This window comes from Gouania willdenowi, chromosome 16 (assembly GCF_900634775.1).
Source record: "Gouania willdenowi chromosome 16, fGouWil2.1, whole genome shotgun sequence".
In the NCBI taxonomy this organism is placed as follows: Eukaryota; Metazoa; Chordata; class Actinopteri; order Blenniiformes; family Gobiesocidae; genus Gouania; species Gouania willdenowi.
In genome coordinates this window covers 5,438,316-5,455,871 of record NC_041059.1, presented here as the reverse complement: position 1 = coordinate 5,455,871, position 17,556 = coordinate 5,438,316, and the positions used below count along the sequence as shown (strand labels likewise).

At 35.2% G+C, this 17,556-nt stretch overlaps 1 protein-coding gene across 2 annotated transcripts; it reads right to left on the bottom strand.

Moving 5' to 3' along the window:
* Nucleotides 1-852: 852 nt before the first annotated feature.
* LOC114478374 (meprin A subunit beta-like) lies at nt 853-16,640 on the bottom strand. 2 transcript variants are annotated; one of them, XM_028471414.1, is made up of 18 exons: nt 16,581-16,640; nt 16,377-16,458; nt 13,795-13,813; nt 13,658-13,696; nt 13,546-13,571; nt 13,388-13,466; nt 11,856-11,973; nt 11,513-11,691; nt 10,194-10,412; nt 8,699-8,857; nt 8,384-8,614; nt 4,510-4,965; nt 3,592-3,765; nt 3,389-3,494; nt 3,253-3,300; nt 2,597-2,644; nt 2,468-2,512; nt 853-1,291 (listed from the first exon to the last, which is right to left on the bottom strand). In XM_028471414.1, the coding sequence occupies exons 2-18, from the start codon at nt 16,443-16,445 to the stop codon at nt 1,213-1,215; spliced, it is 2,094 nt and encodes a 697-aa protein (XP_028327215.1). In that variant the 5' UTR covers nt 16,446-16,458; nt 16,581-16,640; the 3' UTR covers nt 853-1,212. The 2 variants fall into 2 exon arrangements, with proteins under 2 accessions (XP_028327215.1, XP_028327216.1); XM_028471415.1 differs by lacking the exon at nt 2,597-2,644.
* Between the last annotated feature and the right edge of the window lie 916 nt (nt 16,641-17,556).

Here is a 17,556-nt window from a genome sequence, read left to right as displayed (position 1 = left end):
CCGCAAGATCGAGTGTCTGCGGCAGATTTGTCTTCAAATGACTGGGGTGTATTAAAACTAGCCAACCCTAGAAACATCAAAGATAAGGAAGAAGAAGCTGCTTCTGATCCTACAAAAAAGCGAAAGCTGAGTCATTTTCCCACAGCCATCGATCTATGTGAGCTAAAAGAACCATTTGTGAGTATTTGGTTGACAAAAACATCAGGCACAGGCTGTTGGTTCTACCGCGCCAGTAACAAGATGCAGAAAGACAATACCCCTCAGCAGAGTTCAAGACATAACTTTTCCTGGATCTTTTCAACTCAGAATGTGGAGTTTTGTGCAACATTTTGACTCTACCATCAGCAGCATGGCCAGAAAAAATGGAAGAAGTCAATGATTAAATTACCCTACTTTTTCACAGTTGCCGCGACTGGAACGACACTTTGATGGTTAAAAAAAAAATCAACTTTCATTTTTTTTTTTGCCCCGATGCGTACATATCCATAGATTATACCTACCAAATTTCAGCCCGATCATTCACAAATAACAGAGGAGTAGCAATTTTTAACGAGTGTACACAACAACAAGAACAAAGCGAGTGGCGTATTGAGTCCCGCAGCCTGGCCTAAAAAATGGCCCTTCCTTCAGTATAAAGTGCACCAATTCAATGTTTTTTTAATACTGCTGCACTTGAGAGTTGTGGTGGGAATTATTATTTTGCTGTTAATGAATTTACATCTCCTACATGAAAACTGGCAGTTACACCCTTCTATATTAGTAAGTATTGCTAAGTTATTTCAATTGTGTGCTGTTGATTCAAAAATCATGTATTTTAGAGTTGATGCAGAATGAGTCTCGTACATTAAAAAATGCTGGTGCATAGTACATTTTTATTGTTGGACGGAAAGACATTTTACATAGAAAAAAGAAGTGAAAATATTAATATAAAATTAAGGCCCCAACCAACATAAGCCGCTGTACATTGGCCTATGTCATCCTGATTACCAATTAAATAATTTACACAAAAAGGGATGATGTTATTTCCATCCTGACAAAGTAAATTTATGGTCCTCATTAGTCTTCTGTGCTTTTTTTTTTTAAATCTCTTTAAATCCAAAAGAACCCCTAATAAGTCGTTTGATTAACCACAACCAGGATTTAACGTATATCTTGCATTTTTCCAATGATGTTCATGTAACGTGACAACATTAAATATGTGGCAGATATTCATCAGTGCAGCAGAATCATCAGAGTCAGCAGAAAGATGAGAGCAGGCGAGGCCACCATTACAGGAGAAAGACCAAAAATACTGTAACAGAAACAAAATGGAGGATTTTATTTATAAATCAAGATGAATATGTTTTAGTAATCACCCCACAGAATGCAGAACAAAGGCTAAATATGTATAAGGTCTAGCATGATTTGGGGAAAATAATTTCACAATAATGGGAAATTAGCCACTTGATTGTTTTACTGTTATGTGATAAATCTCCTTCAGAAGAACTACCCATGGACAGAACATCTGGAACAGTCTCCCTCTGCACATACGGGAGAGTCCTACACTGGTCAGCTTTACAACCCAAATCAAACTACGGCTGAAAAGAAACCAGTCATGTGACCACTAGACTCTGAACATTTCCCTGTGCTGCCTGTATTGTATTGTATTGTGTTATGTTGTATTGTATTGTATTCTAGTGTGTTGTCATTTCTTATGTATTTGCCTGCCTAGGGACTACGGATGAAAACTAGCTTTGTAGCTATAATCCGGCATATTTACATTTGTTTTACACTGATGTTCATTAATGTGCAATGTCCTTATCAAATAAATAAATAAATAAAATAAATTATTTTTTTGTATACATACATGTATTGTTTTGCCTTTTCTCACAGGAAACCTTTTGTTTTTATCTATTAATTTATAGTTTGCATGTTTTCCCTGGGCTTGTGTGGGTTTTCTCCAGAAACTCAGGGTTTCTCACAAAAAACTAAAAACAAACCAAAAAACCCCCAAAAAGACATGGGACACTGGTGGGCCACATGTGGTGCCCCAAAAGTAAAGCAACAAAAAGACTCCAAAAATATACAAAATTACACAAAAAAAATACACAATTATTTATAATATACTGTGTATATAAATAAAACAATGAAAAATAAAATATACACAAAGTAACAGAAAAACAAATCAAAAACAACAACAAGAATAGACCTAATGATAAATAAACATATACAAAGGGACAACAAAATGACACAAAAATTACTTCATAAATACATTAAATGACAAAAAAATCACATAATAACAAAAACAAACACACACAATGAGATTAAGTTATGTAAAATGACAAAAAAAAAAAAACACCCAAACTCTTTGTTGGATGGATAATATGTATGAATGGATTATCATAGAGTGCTGTGTTCTATATGTGAACACCACAACACATCTGCTTTTTGTTTTATTTAACAAGGTATTAATAATGAAGGAAAATACCTCTTGTCATTTGTTGTTTGAATAGGTGGTGAAGAGGTGTGGTTCCTGTAATACAAAAATAAAAAAATAAATAAATGGCATCAACAATGAATTAATTGAGGTGTAAAATGTTCTGAGAATGTGAAATACTTCTTGTGAGTTGTTGTCCATGCAGGTGGATGAGTGGTGGTGGTCATCCTGCAAAAAAATACATATGCATCAACAATTATGCATTGGATTCAACATAGCACTTTATCATAGACACTCTGTTACGTGCTCCGCTGTTTATCTGCCAAACTCCTGCCCCAGCAGGCCACGCCCTTTTCCCCACCCAGCTGAAGCAGCTGATCAGCCACTGATCATCTGCAGACCTCAGTCAGCAGTGGCTGGTGAGCACTCATGGTCTGACTGATCTTCTCGATTGAGCTTGTGATACTCCTGTGAGATGAGGTTGTGTGTTCTTTGTCAACTTTTGATCTTCATTTGTTTGGTTTAGGTTGGAATTAGTGATTTAACTGAATACTTGAAGGTATGTCTCTTATCCTGGTTCTTGTTATTGTTCCTTTCCCATACTCCTCGACACCACCACAAGGAATGTAACACATTCAAAGCAATTTACAGAATTAAGGCATTATTCTTTCACTCCACACTTAATGGTGGTAAGTTACTATTGTAGTCACACCTAACCAGGCACAGACCTGCTTAGCTTCCAAGATCTAACGAGATCGGGCAATGACTGGCTATTATGGCCACAATTAATTGAATGAATTCATTGAGGTGTAAAATGGGATAAGAATGTTAAATACTTCTTGTGAGTTGTTGTTGGAGGGGGGTGAGTGGTGGTGGTGCGCATCCTGCAAAATAAAAGCATCACGTAATGAAGTTTTTTTTTTTCATGCTCTTTAAATAATCAGGTTTTGATTGTCTATGTTCTACACTTACCGTGTAGAACATGGACCGTCGTCTTGACCGTTGTGAGGGTGTGAGGCCATCACTGGTCCCACATTAGGACACGCAAGTTCATTGTTCTCAAATAGAGGATTGATATCTGCGGGAAAAAAACAGTGGCATCAATCAGAATGATTAATACTGACAAAGTTGATTGAATGTAAAAAGTTTGTTTTAAAGAGAAATACTTCACATGCCTTCGAAGCTGAATGCAAAAATGCCAGCTCCTCCTTTTAAAAACTCTCGGAAATACAAGTCTTCGTTTGTCATGAAGACATGGTTTCCAATCAGAGATCCAGCAAACGCCTCCTCGTTGTTCTCATCAATGTATTTTGTTCCATTTTTTCGAGGATTGTCCCATATATAGAGACCTATATATGGAGTGTTTGAAAAACTTTAATACACACAATTTTGTGCGGACCCCAATACAAAACTGTAATTCATGAAGTTAGAAGTTATACGAAGAACAACATAATACACAAAACTCCAGAAACACAGAAAACAACATCAAATGCACAAAATGTCAAGAAAAATACATAAAGTAACAACAAAAACGCAAAAAGATAAACAATACAAAATGACTACATAAACAACAGCATATATAAAAGGACTTAAAAGATACACAAAACGACCAGAAAAAATATAACGAAAACATCCATGAAGTTTTACAAAGAACAACATAATAAACAGAAAATGACAGCAAAATAACAACAAAAAGATTAACAATACAAAAATTCATAAAACATAACATGACAACCAAGAGACTCTTAACTACTTGAACACACAAAATGACTTTACAAAAACGACATGAACAAAAGGACTTCAAAGACACACAAAACAACCACCTAAACACAAAATTACAACAGAAACAACAACAAAAACAAACATGACTTGAAAAACACATGAAAAGACAAATTTGCCATATTGACGAGAAAATTAATTTAAAAACACAAATTATGTGTTTTCAAGCTTGTATTGATGCTCAGCTTGGTCATTCTTCTAAATGCTGACATGAATGTTGATAATGTGGCCCCTCGGATCATGTGGCCCCCGTTGTGATAGAAGTTGCCCACCTCTGATATAGTCTGTAGGATTAAGAACGTTTGTAAACATACCCTTGTTGTTGACAGCTTTTGGGTCAGTGGTGAAACTTCTTTGCTTGTTCATCTGCAGCAAGATGTTTGGGTTCTGATCCAACATTTTCAAAGTCGCTTGTCTGTACGGACAAGGCCACTCTAGCGTGTCATCATGTTCACCTGACACCAGCTGAAGATACAGTCCCAGATACGTCAAATAGAGCTTGATGGCCACTCGGTAAGCATAGCCGTCTGGAGTGTACTGGCGTGGGCTGTATATGGCAGTTCCCCAATACTCATCTGCTAAGCGTGCCATTAGATCATCAACCTGGATCGTCACGTGGGGACATTCTGAGTCGGACAGATTAATGTCATCGATTGAGAAGCCTCCGCCTGTGGAGTTCCCAGTCCCTTTGAGAACCTCAAACTCCACCTGGAAGTGCTTGGTGGCATTGAGTGAAACATGGTGAAACCTCCACTGAGATGTAGCTGGACCTGTGGAGATAATGTGGAAATAATTTTTTATTTTTGAACAGATAAAAGACATTGGCTATGTTCAAAATTGCATACTCCGTACTGTTCACTACAAACTCAACCATATAATACAAATAAATCGCCTCTCTCACAAAAAGAAAAGCTTTAAATGTTTGATTTAATTTGAGGGACCATTTGGTAACAATTCTCTTAAAATTTGTATCATGGGCAAGTAAGAAACATGCAGTAGAACAAAAAGAACAACAACAAAGACTTGCTAACATTACCAAGGCTGTGTTCAAAATGGCACACTCCGTACTATACACTACAAACTCAATGAGTGTACACTGCCTATTATATACTATAAGTATGATTAGGGTGATGACCATTTCCAATGAAGTATACTTCTAAGTTTCTCAACCTACAACGACAAAAACGTTGTTCACACTGAGGCTAAATATCTCTGTTGATTCTCCACCTTTAAAAGTTCTGAAAACATTTTAAGTGAGAAAGTGACCAAGTAGAATATCAACATGTGCTGATTTGATCCATAAAACTCACGTATACACATTTCATGCTGACATTTCCTCTGGAATCAATGATTTCTTATTTTGGATACAGACCCTATTGTGCTGTATCACCAAGAAATGTAAATGTTTTTTACATTGATTATGGGGTAGGCGTACAGTATATAATCTTTCTAGCTTCAGCCTACTCCTTTTTTGAACTTCTACAACTGATCAATGTGAATGTTGTAAAATTGCTCAAACTGCTCAAAAAATAAAAATAAAAATAAACTAAACTAAAAAATTGAGATTTTCAGAAACCCTCCATTGTGCTACTGACAAAACCTCTGCTTGACTTCAAACCTTAGTCAATATTTTTTTCCTGTGAGTTTTTATGACCCTTTAGGCATATGAAAACATGATGCAATTGGAAAAAAAAAAAAATCCATCTTTAATGGAGTTATGAAGAAGTCCATTTAAGTGTACATTATGCATTAGAGTCTAGTGACAAAGAAACAAACGAATTATCACTTAAGATATTTTAACACTTTTCAAAGCAATAGAAAAATGTTGAACTTGGCTCTCAACCCATGAACCAGACCAGTACATTCTTGATCATGGACATCTGATGTATGACTCAGATCTGTAATAATGGGCATGTTTTTCAGCCCTGTGCGTGTCCTCATTGGTTTCTAACCTTTCAATCAGTTCTTTAGTTTTATTTGCTTAAATGTTTGTGTCTTTGTGCTTCCTGGTAAACCTGCTCATGTCTCCACCTCTCATTGTTATCAGTTTGTGCTGTTGAATGACCACGCCCCATGAATGGCACTCAGGTGTGTTGTGTTACCAATCAAGCCTTCATCACTATCGAGCTGTTGAACGATAGACACAGAATGGTCGCTGTTTTATTTTGGAGTGACGTTGGTGGTACCAGTACATTATATTGGTAAAACTTAGGCTAACAAAGTACTAAATAAAAGCACAAAGAGAACCAAAACCAGTCCAGACTGACCAGAAGGAAATGAAAACCAAACTGTTTCAGTTCAGTTGATTTGTTTGTTTCAGTCTAACAAAAAATATTCAAACATAAATCACAATTTAAAATTATATAACAAGACTGAAACAGGAAAAAGCAAAAATGCTGATATGCCCAATATAAATCACAATATTCAAGTTCCCTTTCTCAAATAATACACAAAAAAAGGGAAGCATTCAACAAAGTACATTTGAATTGCCTTTTTCAAATAACGCAACTTATATATATATATATAGTGAGGCGGAGCCTTTGCGAACACCACATGCCCGTCAGTGACTAGGGACCCTTGTCATGTAGTAGGCATGCCCTCGCGCTTACCGAAAATGTATAGTTTAGTTCATGATACTCAAAGAGGGGGAAACGTTATTGTGCTGGAATTTTTTTCTTTCTTTCTTTCTTTTTTTCTTTCTCTCCCTCTCTCTCTCTCTCTCTCTCTCTCGGTGTGAACTCACCTACTTTCCACCTACTGAACCATTATGTAAAGTCTCAAAAATTCAAACAAAATTCAATCGCGTGCCTCTCTAATTTCTGGCTGTTTCCGATTTTAAAAATGCAAAAATCTGACGTGCCAGCGTTCCCAAGTATGCCAAAAAGGCATTACAATTAATTGTAGAATCATGAAAATTGACAGAAGTAGACCATGACACGACAAGTAAAAAAAAATTATTCAGACCATGCCAAAAAACACAGGAAGTTCAGAATCTTAAGTTGAAAATTGAAAATTGCAAAATTGCTATTGTCGCTCACGTTGTATTTTAAGCATTTCTCCTAGGGTGTTTCACTGACGGGTTCAAAATCGCTGGAGATCATCTAGAGAAGTGGAACGTTGAAAGCTATCCATGGATTTCTGATCACTTTTACAGTGTTTAAATGCTCCCATTTTCACATACAAACTTCGATTTGCGTCAAATGTGTAAACTCTTGGCTCTAAACCAGCTCAATGTGGAAAAACGGACATTGACGCGTTGGCGCCCCCTACAGATTGAAGATAATTTATTAAGAGACAAATGTCCTATTTCAACACACTTCTCCTTGGGCGTTTCACCGACAGGGCTCAAAGATGTTGGAGATCATCTAGAGAAGTGGGACATCAAAAGTTAGCTATGGACTTTTGACAACATTTACGGTGTTTGCAGGGTGGAGCCGTGAATCTTGGCCTAATTTTTTTTTCTTTTTTTTTTTTGAATGCTCCCTTTTGCATATACAAAGTCGTGACACAGTTGTTAAACTCCCTACAGAGAGAATAATTTAATATGAGGCAAACGTATTTTAATGCACTCTTAGAGCGTTTCACTGACAGACTCAAAATCGCTGGAGATCATTGAAAGAAGTGGGACATCAAAAGTTATCTATAGATTTTTTATAATTTTGACCAAAACCTTTGAAAATTAAATTTTTTTGAAAATGCTCCCATTGGCCCATACAAATGTGAATCAGTTGTTAAACTCTCAGCCCTAAACCAGCTCAATATGGAAATACGGAAATTAGTGCGCTAGCGCCCTCTACAGAGTGAAGACAAATTCATTTTGGGAAGAAAAAATAAATAAAAAATGTCTGGAATTCCGTATGCAAATGCATCATGGGGCGGTTGTGTATGACTAGTGTACCCAATGCGTATATTTAAAAAAATGTCCTGATATAGTATACATCCAGGTATTTCTTGCGTACTCAATCTTTTCATACTATTGTGAATGCACTACATACTCATTTTGATGTCAAACTTAGTATATGTAAGTAGTACGTTAACTGTTAATGTTTTCTGTTGCATTTTTAATCATGTAAAGCACATTGAATTGCCTTGTGTATGAAATGCGCTGTACAAATACATTTGCCTTGCCTATAACCTTTCTGTTTCATAAGTAGAAGCTGGAAAGATCATGTGTGACGTTGACTTTACCAGTGATGTGCCCCATGAGACGGGTAATTCCTTTAGTGTCCATTTCATCATCAAACTCTCTTATCCAGATGTTAAGTTGGTCTCCTTCATTTCCACTGTGGTAATAGTAAAACTGGAGACACTGGACGTGGCACTTCCCCTTGGGACTCATCTTCGGAGTCTCCATCCATGCTGAGTCTCCCTCATTCCCTAATGTTGTGCTGACGTGCATGAAAGAACCTGTATCATTACCTGAGAGAAAAGAACAGATCAAATCAATGTCCAGATGTGGATTATGAATTCATATCACTTTGTTTAGGCATTATTAAATCATACCATAACTACTTCCACTGGGTTGCATGGTGTGGTCAGAGGTTGGACCATCAGGAACACTGTTCACCCTTTTCCAGTCAAGTTCACTTCGTGAACACCGTTCCATGCCACAGCTGTCCAAATTATCAAAGTTACAGGACATCTGAAAGGTAACAGTAGAGTCTGTGGAAGTGACAGGAGAACAGACTGTTAGAATCACTAACAGTTTTATCATAATAATGACATACAGTATTGGATATTCCTGTTAACAGTGTGAAATGTCGGACGATCGGTTTGACTTATTGCCCAAGTTTATCACTAGAGCAGTGGTTCTCAACCTTTTCAGCCCGGGACCCCCAAAATAAAGGGGTCAGAGACTGTGACCATCACTTTAGACCAAACTTGTAAAAATAGGGGATGATCCCTTTAAGGGTAAAGCTAAATCTTTATCACATTTGAACTTTTAACAAATACAAAATGATAAAGAAAAGCTCAAAGGATTTTCATCCTTAACTAAGTTAATTGTGGAAGAGTCTGTAAAGTAGTAACAGGGACTGTCACTGGTAGTGGAACAGTCAGGGAAACAGTGTCGAAAGTAAATCTCTTGATGGAGCTCAGCCTTCAGTGGTGCCCTGTTAAAAGTCATCTAACTTCTAATGCTATCATCATTTTTCTAAGGTTAAAGAATGCACCAATGTCATGCAAATATTTACTTCCACCAAGCGCGAAGTGCAGAGGCGGCGTTTATCTGTCAATCTGTCATTCTGTCTGTTAGCAAGATAACTTGAAATGTTATGAATGCATTTGGATGACATGTTCAGGAAAATTGATAAATGGAACAAGGAACAGGTGATAACATTTTGGTGATGTTCTGGCTATCAGAACATCACCAATATATATATATATATATATATATATATATATATATATATATATATATATATATATATATTCCATTTATTTTCCCATCTACACTGTGGAACTTCTTGTTGATGATGTCATAGCTTCTCTCAGAACACACTTCACTGATGATGTCATCAGTGTTCCAATTAGAAAAAGAACAAAAATAGAACTGGCCCTCACAGAGCATGATTTGTAACAAGGTTGCAATATTTTAACAACTATTTGACAATTAATACTATTATTGTTGTTTCAAATGCTAAAGGTATGTTTTGATTATCAATGAATGTATATAAAATTGATGTTGGACTACAACATAGGGTGGAAATCACAATATGGGTAGAAACGAGCTGCTTGGTGGAGGATTGCGTTCTCCCAGTGCTTTTCTAGTAAGTATAATGTGTCCTTGCATTATAAAAAAAGAGTTATTTTAGCAATAAACATATCCAGAACAATAAACATGTTTCATGTCATTCCCCAACAAACTATTGTTGGAAACAACGGATAATTAAAGTATTTACATTTTACAAAAATGCATAAAATGTGGAGAAAATTGATCTTGATCAAGATGACGGTGAGAAGAAGTAACCACTCTTCCCTTGGTTCTTGATTGACTTACTGCAGCTATAGAGGAGGTTCACCTCCTGGACGTCTCTGGGGCTCATTTCCAGTCTCTGGCCAATCACTTCCTGGTAAGCTGGGTCGATGGTGTTGATTGTAGTACCATTTCCGTTGCTGAATGCATTTTGGCCATAGTGCATCACTGATGAGTAGTCATACTCCACCCCATTAGTGGTGCTTTGTGTACTTTCAACTTTTCTAAAGTTATGTATAAATCCTGGAGCACACACACACAAGAAAAGCAACAAGTGTGTTACATTACATCGCTTTGAATTTGCCAAGAAATGAAGCCAAGTATTATTGCTTCTTGAAAAACTCTGTGAAGGCATTTAAATATCTTTAACTTTCAGGGATCTCACCGCAGGCAGAATTTGAGATTCTTGCCAAAAAAAAAATACAGTCAACCACAATGTGTGTAATATATACAATAATGCAATAATGATTAGTAACATAATTGATAATGTTGGCTACAAAAATTTGTGTCGAGCCTACTTCATTTTTGCTGCAGTACCATACATGAACTGCTGGGTGCAGTGTCGCTTCACCATTTACATTGTGAAGGAGAATTGCTGAAGAAGAACCAAGTCACATGATCATAACGCACAGTGATCATAACTCTGTTAAAACTTCCATTTGTTTCTGAATGGTAACATGTTGCAGTTTACTAACAACCTACAAACAGTAAGGTAATCATGTCTCCTCCATCCTAGAAAGCCCGCAAAGAAATCGCTTCAGCTTGTGATTGTTATTGTTGCCATAAAATGACCTGCTATTGCACATTTAGAAACATGGAAAAACATTTTTTTGGTTGTAAATTGTTCTGTAAATTTGTACATTCTAAATTTTAGATATTTGTTGAAAAAAATCTGTTTTCTGTATTCATGTGAGCTTTTATTGTTTTCTTCCTACTAAATCTCAAAAAAAATCTAATTCGTTTTTGTGTGTTTTTTTTCATTTTAAACTGATATTACACTGGTAAAACGTGTAATAAATTGTTAAAAGAAAGACAATTATCTGAAGTTGAAATTGTTATGGAATAAAGGGTAAAAGCACTTCCTCATAGGACATTTACTGACTATTTTATAGACAAATTAAGCAAAAACTGAGGCAGAGATGTTAATAAAGGGTTAAAATATTTATATATTATATTAAGAATTGCATTTTTTCGAATGAAAACATGAAAAACAGCGTAGGGCCCCGACATCAACTGCACTGGTGAGAACCCTGACTTTGTGCAATGTATTGTTCCCCATCTGTAAGCCATTTGAAACCCCATACAGATGTTAACATAAAGGACATTAGAAATGTAATACAAACCTTCAATGACGTTCTCTTCTACGATTGTCACGTAATTGTCTCTGTCATATCTGGACTGTTCATGGTAGAAACCAAGTGCATGTAGAATCTCATGCTCTACGGTGGAAATTTCATCACAGTACCTTCCAATGGAGAGGGTCTGTCCATTAGCCAGCGCTTGTCCAATGTAGGAAAAACATCTGGAAAGGTGATGATCAGTCAAAAACCCAATTAAAGGAAGCAGAACCCTAACTATCATGTATTTATAATCGATCATTTATACAGATTTGTGTAATATTAGTTTTTGATCAAAAGCTTAACAGACTAAAATATAACTTTTTTGACCACATAAAAAGGTTCATACCCATTTAACTTTTGGAAAGAAATGTAATATGTTTCCTCATCCCTTGGCTTGAAGTCAATACAGGTCTTTAACCTGAACTGGTCCATGGCTTTCACGATGACTCCTTTGGCGTTGATCTCTGCCATCATTCAACAATTGTAAAAAAAAAAAAATAGATGTAAAAGGATGGTTTAATATAAATAAAGTGTCCTTGAATATGAATAAAACTAAATTTATGTATTTTTGAGTTAGAACAAATAATGCTGAAATTATCAACAGTACACAAGTAAAATCAATTTTAGGTTTTTAAGCGTTGTTATGGACAATCAAATTAATTGGGAATAATTACAAAAAAATTTACAATCAATAGTTAAACTTCAGAAGATAGCAATACGCTATATACAGTATATAACGCTAGATATTAGGATCAAACCAACCCATTGTTCCTCAAGTCAAAGTTACTCAAATTTGCAGATTTAGTTGTTTTTTAAACTACTCAAGTTATTGTTTAAGGCCAAGAATAAAAAAAGCTCTTTGAGAGTGAAGAGGTTTATACAATCTGAGAAGTAAAATACCTTTTAGTTGTAATAATAATAATAATATATTATATTATTATTATTATTATTATTATTATTATTATTATAGTTGTGAGTATGCAGATAACTAAGAAAGACTTTTGTGTTTCACTGTGTGGAATAAGATTGTAGAACAGTTTGCCAATTGAAATTAAAGAGTGTACAAATATCAAGCAATTTAAAAGAAAAAATGTTTTTGTGTGTGAATTTAATCAAAATCATATAAAGATGAGACAAAATGGTTGGATGAATATGTATTATTTGTAACTGTAATGTAGGAAAAAAGGGGGGACTTATAAGTTCATACTTCCACTCACCCTCTTTCGAACACAATACGTACATAATATATGTAATTATTGTTTAGCATCTGCATCAAATCTTTTGTATTTTAGTGAGGATGAGAAGGCAACTTTTTCAACCCATTTCAACATTATTGCTAATATTTAGCTACTGCTAGGTTAATACTATTGCTAGGCTAATGCTAAAGCTAGGTTATTGCTAACACTAGGGTGAATGCTAATGCTAGGCTAACATCAATGCTAGGTAATGCTAACAATAGGGTAATTCTAACGTTAGGCTAATGTTAGTGCTAACACTAACGCCAGATTAATGTTAATGCTAACATTAATGCTGATGCTAAGCTAATGTAGTGCTAGCACCTGCATCCTCGCTTGCATTTTCATCAGGAAATGCAAATATTGTTGCTGTAATGTTGCTTCTTGTATTGTTGCATTTGTTCAAAAATAAAACAGTGTATGATGAAAATAGAAATATTTTACTGTCAACAGATGAGTGGGAACATGTCTTTTTGTTTTCCTGTTCAGAATTACTGTGTAATTGGTATTTATTGAGCTAGAAGTCCAACACTATCAGATCCTGACTCGCCTGAGCAACACTCCAAAACCTCAACTTCAAAACACACCTTCATTGCTCACAGAAAGTTTTTTTTATGTTACATTTTAATGAAAGTATTTTTACCCAGGCCTTCTGTCAGGTCATAAGACACCGGGGACGTCCACAGCTTCCCATTGATAATCGCACTGAACGCAACTTCCAGCTAAGATACACAAAAGTTCAATGTAATTTTATGAATGAGACGCTTTTGTAAAGGTAACAAATGATGACGCTAAACTCACCTCCAGTATATCATCAACCATTGCACCTTAAAAAAAGCAGCAGAAATTCAAGTGTTTTTACATGTTTTCCAGTTTCATGTGTTTGTTTTTTTTTTCTTTTTCTCAGGCTTACCTTTGTTTATTTCTGCAATGTCCTTCACATCACTAATGTCTATATAGGAGCAACATTACAGGAACATTGGATATACTGTAGTTAGTACAGATGGAAATAGGAAAAAATTGCATTTATTTAATCAGATTTTTACTTACCTATAGTTTCTGGATCAACCTAAAAAAAAAAAAAAGAGATAATAAATGAAAAAAATTTAATCAGAAAATTTTATAAAATTGACAAATCATTATTTGTTTGGTGTAATTAAAAAAAATATGAATTTTGAATTATTGATATTTGTTTTGTTTTGTGTTTCTTAAATAAGTGGCTTTCAAAAGCGTCATTTAGGCCTGTGATTCCCAACCAGGGGTACGTAAATGGGCTAGATTTTATATAGCGCTTTATCACCACACTGAAGCAGTCTCAAAGCGCTTTACATATCAGCTCATTCACCCAATCACTCTCACATTCACACACCAGTGGGACAGGACTGCCATGCAAGGCGCTAGTCGACCACTGGGAGCAACTTAGGGTTCAGTGTCTTGCCCAAGGACACTTCGACATGTAGTCAGGTACTGGGATCGAACCCCCAACCTCTCAGAAACAAATGTCAATTACATTTTTAACTATGCTATCACACAGACTCATTAATCAATAATAAATTGTGGCACAACTCTTTAAAATACTTTAAAAGGAGAAGTTAAAAATCTAAAATAGACAAAACATCATCATTCAGATGAACAAATAAACGATGTATAATATGAACTAAGGCAGACTGTAATCCATTACAGTTACAGTTTAAATAGTTGGTAATCAGGTTACAACTACATTGTTGAAATCAATGGATTACACGACGTTACTTCTCAGTTTTGTGGGTTTATTCACTATCAACAATGGCAATGCAAATAGAAAAAAACTCATTTTGTCAGTCTAATTTTGTTGTAAAACAAGTAGCGGGAGATAGACGTGGAACGGGAGACAAAGCTGGATCCAGAACTGATAAGAAAGCATGTGTTGCTCGATGCTCTGCAGCACAGATGGATGAGATGACGGCTGGAAATACTTTCCGCTGAAAAGGGACAACGTTTGACAAACGTTCCTGATATTTCAGGGCAGAAGCTCATTAAACGGCAGCCGGACGTCAGGACACAATTAGCATGCTAACGCTAGCTTCTCTTCTTGTAATGATGTCAGGGCAGAGAATAGCTGATATATGGAAAGATAACTCTGCTAACTGAAGATATTGGGGTGTTTGTGTGTTGTTGTTGTTGTTGTTGTGTGTGCACGTCCGCCCTTGAGTGTCTGCGTGTTAAAAAAAAAGTTATGATTGTATTTTATATCAGGTGTTTTTAACGTGATGGTTTACTACCTGCTAATGATTCCATGACTGCTCTGTTTGTATGATGAAGTAGTGAAATATTTATTTTGTGTTCACTAACAGGAGGATATCCCACACTTCACTCTCATTCTACATTTCACTGTTCAATTAAGATGTGATCAAGATGTTATTATTAAGAGCTGAACAGAAATGACACAAAGTACACACAAAAAACTAGAAAATTGCACAAAAATGACACAACAGCCGCTTAACCAAACAAAAATGACTACAAAAACACAACACGTTACAGAATATAGCTCTAAAGACACACAAACTGTCAACAAAATTACACAAAATGACAGAAAAACAACAACAAAAATGCAAATAATGACAGAAAAATACATAAAATTACAATAAAAACACACAAAATGACTTCAATTACACATAAAATGATTAAAAACTGACAAAACAACTAAACCACAGACAAAGACAATACCCGTTTCCCCCCTTTTTTAATGCTCAAATCTGATAATGTGGCCCTCAGAACAGATGCAATCACAATTTTTTGGCCCCCACTGTGAAAAAGTTGCACACTAAGGAGTACTTGCATAACCATTGTGTGCAAAACGTTATTCATATATTTAATAGATGTAAACATATTTTTTCCCCAGAAAATGGGTAACTAAGTTTGTGATATCCAGTGTTAATTTTGACAGCGAATTTTAATTTAGTTTTAGTCAAAATGTAGTTGCGAGAATCTTTCAGTTATAGTCTTGTTTTAGTCAACTACATAATAGATACATGAATTTAGTCGACTTACAGATATAGGTACTGTCGTGGGATAAAATATGAGTTTATGTTAAAAAAAAAACTAATTAAATAAATTGTCATCGTCTAGTTAGGGCAAGTTTTCTATTTTGGCAAAATTGAAAAATATACATTGATATAGGCAATATTGTAATTTTCTATATCTTATTTTGTTTTAAAATGCTCGTTTTTGGAGTCGCTGCTTTCTCTACTTCTCAGAACAGCATTACAAGCACAGTTAGATGGATTTCTGAGTGTGTCCTATCCACTATCCTCACTCACACATGCTGTCCCTTAGAGGAGAAAAAGCCAAAAGTGACACATATTGTGCAGCTGTTTGTTACCAAGTGTGCCTGTGTGGCATTTTGCGTTAGCAAATTTAACCCTTCTGTCCTTCTAGTTAGATTTCAATTGAATTAAAATTATCGAGATTTATGTTGAATATTGCAATTTTGAGAAAAGATATTGAGATATGAGTTTTGGTCCATATTGACTCGCCCTAAGTCCAGTTATTGTTACTTTTTTTTTTTAAATGTAGTCGATAAAAACTATGACAAAAATATTTAGTTGACAAAATTAACGCTGGTGATATCAAAACAATGTAGGAACACTTACTTGAATTGTGATGACAACCGACAAAAGTGTCAGGATGACCACAAGAAAAATGCAGCTTTTTATTGTCATGGTGTGTCTTTATCTAAATAAAAATCATAATAAAAAACAGAAAAAAAAACATTTAACGCAATTCAATATAATTCCACTTTGTTCATATAACACCAAAAACATAATGTTATCTGAGTTAAATGAGCGTGTGTTTACCTTTTGTCACCATGCGTCTGTTTGCCAGCTGCGTATGGGAGGCTGTAGCTGTGTGACAGGGGCTTTAAGCTTCCCAGAAAGAAAAAAAAACAGGTTTCACACATTTTACAGTACAACATGGCTGCATGTCATGCATGTAATGCTTTGTTCAAAGTTATGCCAAATATGTGAAAAATTGCTTGTTCTCACCCCCTTAATTAGAAAAAAAATCGGCATCACTCTTTGACACAGACAAGCTCTAATCCTGCTGCTCGTCACGCCTTGTCAACATGTCTTATTCCTTCTTTTGTTACAGCAAAACAAAAGATGTCAAGAAATGTTATCAGTCTGCGAACAGGCTGTAGAATGTTTGGATTGTATGTCCACACATGTAAACCTCATGCTGCAAAGATACTTCAAGATAAAAGAACAAAAATTTGGGCACTAAGAACTCAATTTCAAACATGTTAAACTAAGACAAATCAAGTAACATCTAAGATTCAATATAATTGTTACACTTTCTGGATATTTGTATTATATTATATTACGTGCAGCACTTGTATATATGTATTATTTATCATTTATATTTAACATTATTTTTTTAATAATACTGTTAAATTCCTTTGCTCAGTTTTTAAACTGTACTTGGCGAATAAAGCTGTTCTGATTCTGATAATGGGATAAATTTGTAGTTAATCATGTATCCACTAAATTGGACACCATGCAATGTTTACAATGCAATTCAGGTCAGTTCTATAACATGTCTTGATAAATTTAATCTCCAAGTACATTTATTTGTGTAAATCAATTCATATTTGTCAACAGAATTTAGTAAAACAGTTTATATAACAAATTATTTGCATAGTTAATATGTGCACACTATCTGAATAACAGTATCTTTATTGTTTGCAGAGTTCAAACACACTGTACATTTTTAGTTTGATCAAATGAATACTTTTTGAGAAATGGCCGATTTAGTGAGGGGGGTATGCACGTT

Excerpts from the sequence above, each read along its gene's own strand:
- LOC114478374 (XM_028471414.1), bottom strand. The coding sequence starts at position 16,445 with ATGACAATAAAAAGCTGCATTTTTCTTGTGGTCATCCTGACACTTTTG. Across the intron at positions 13,572-13,657 it reads CATTGCAGAAATAAACAAAG|GTGCAATGGTTGATGATATA; the intron begins GTAAGCCTGAGA and ends GCTTTTTTTAAG. Across the intron at positions 3,301-3,388 it reads GACGGTCCATGTTCTACACG|GATGCGCACCACCACCACTC; the intron begins GTAAGTGTAGAA and ends TTTATTTTGCAG.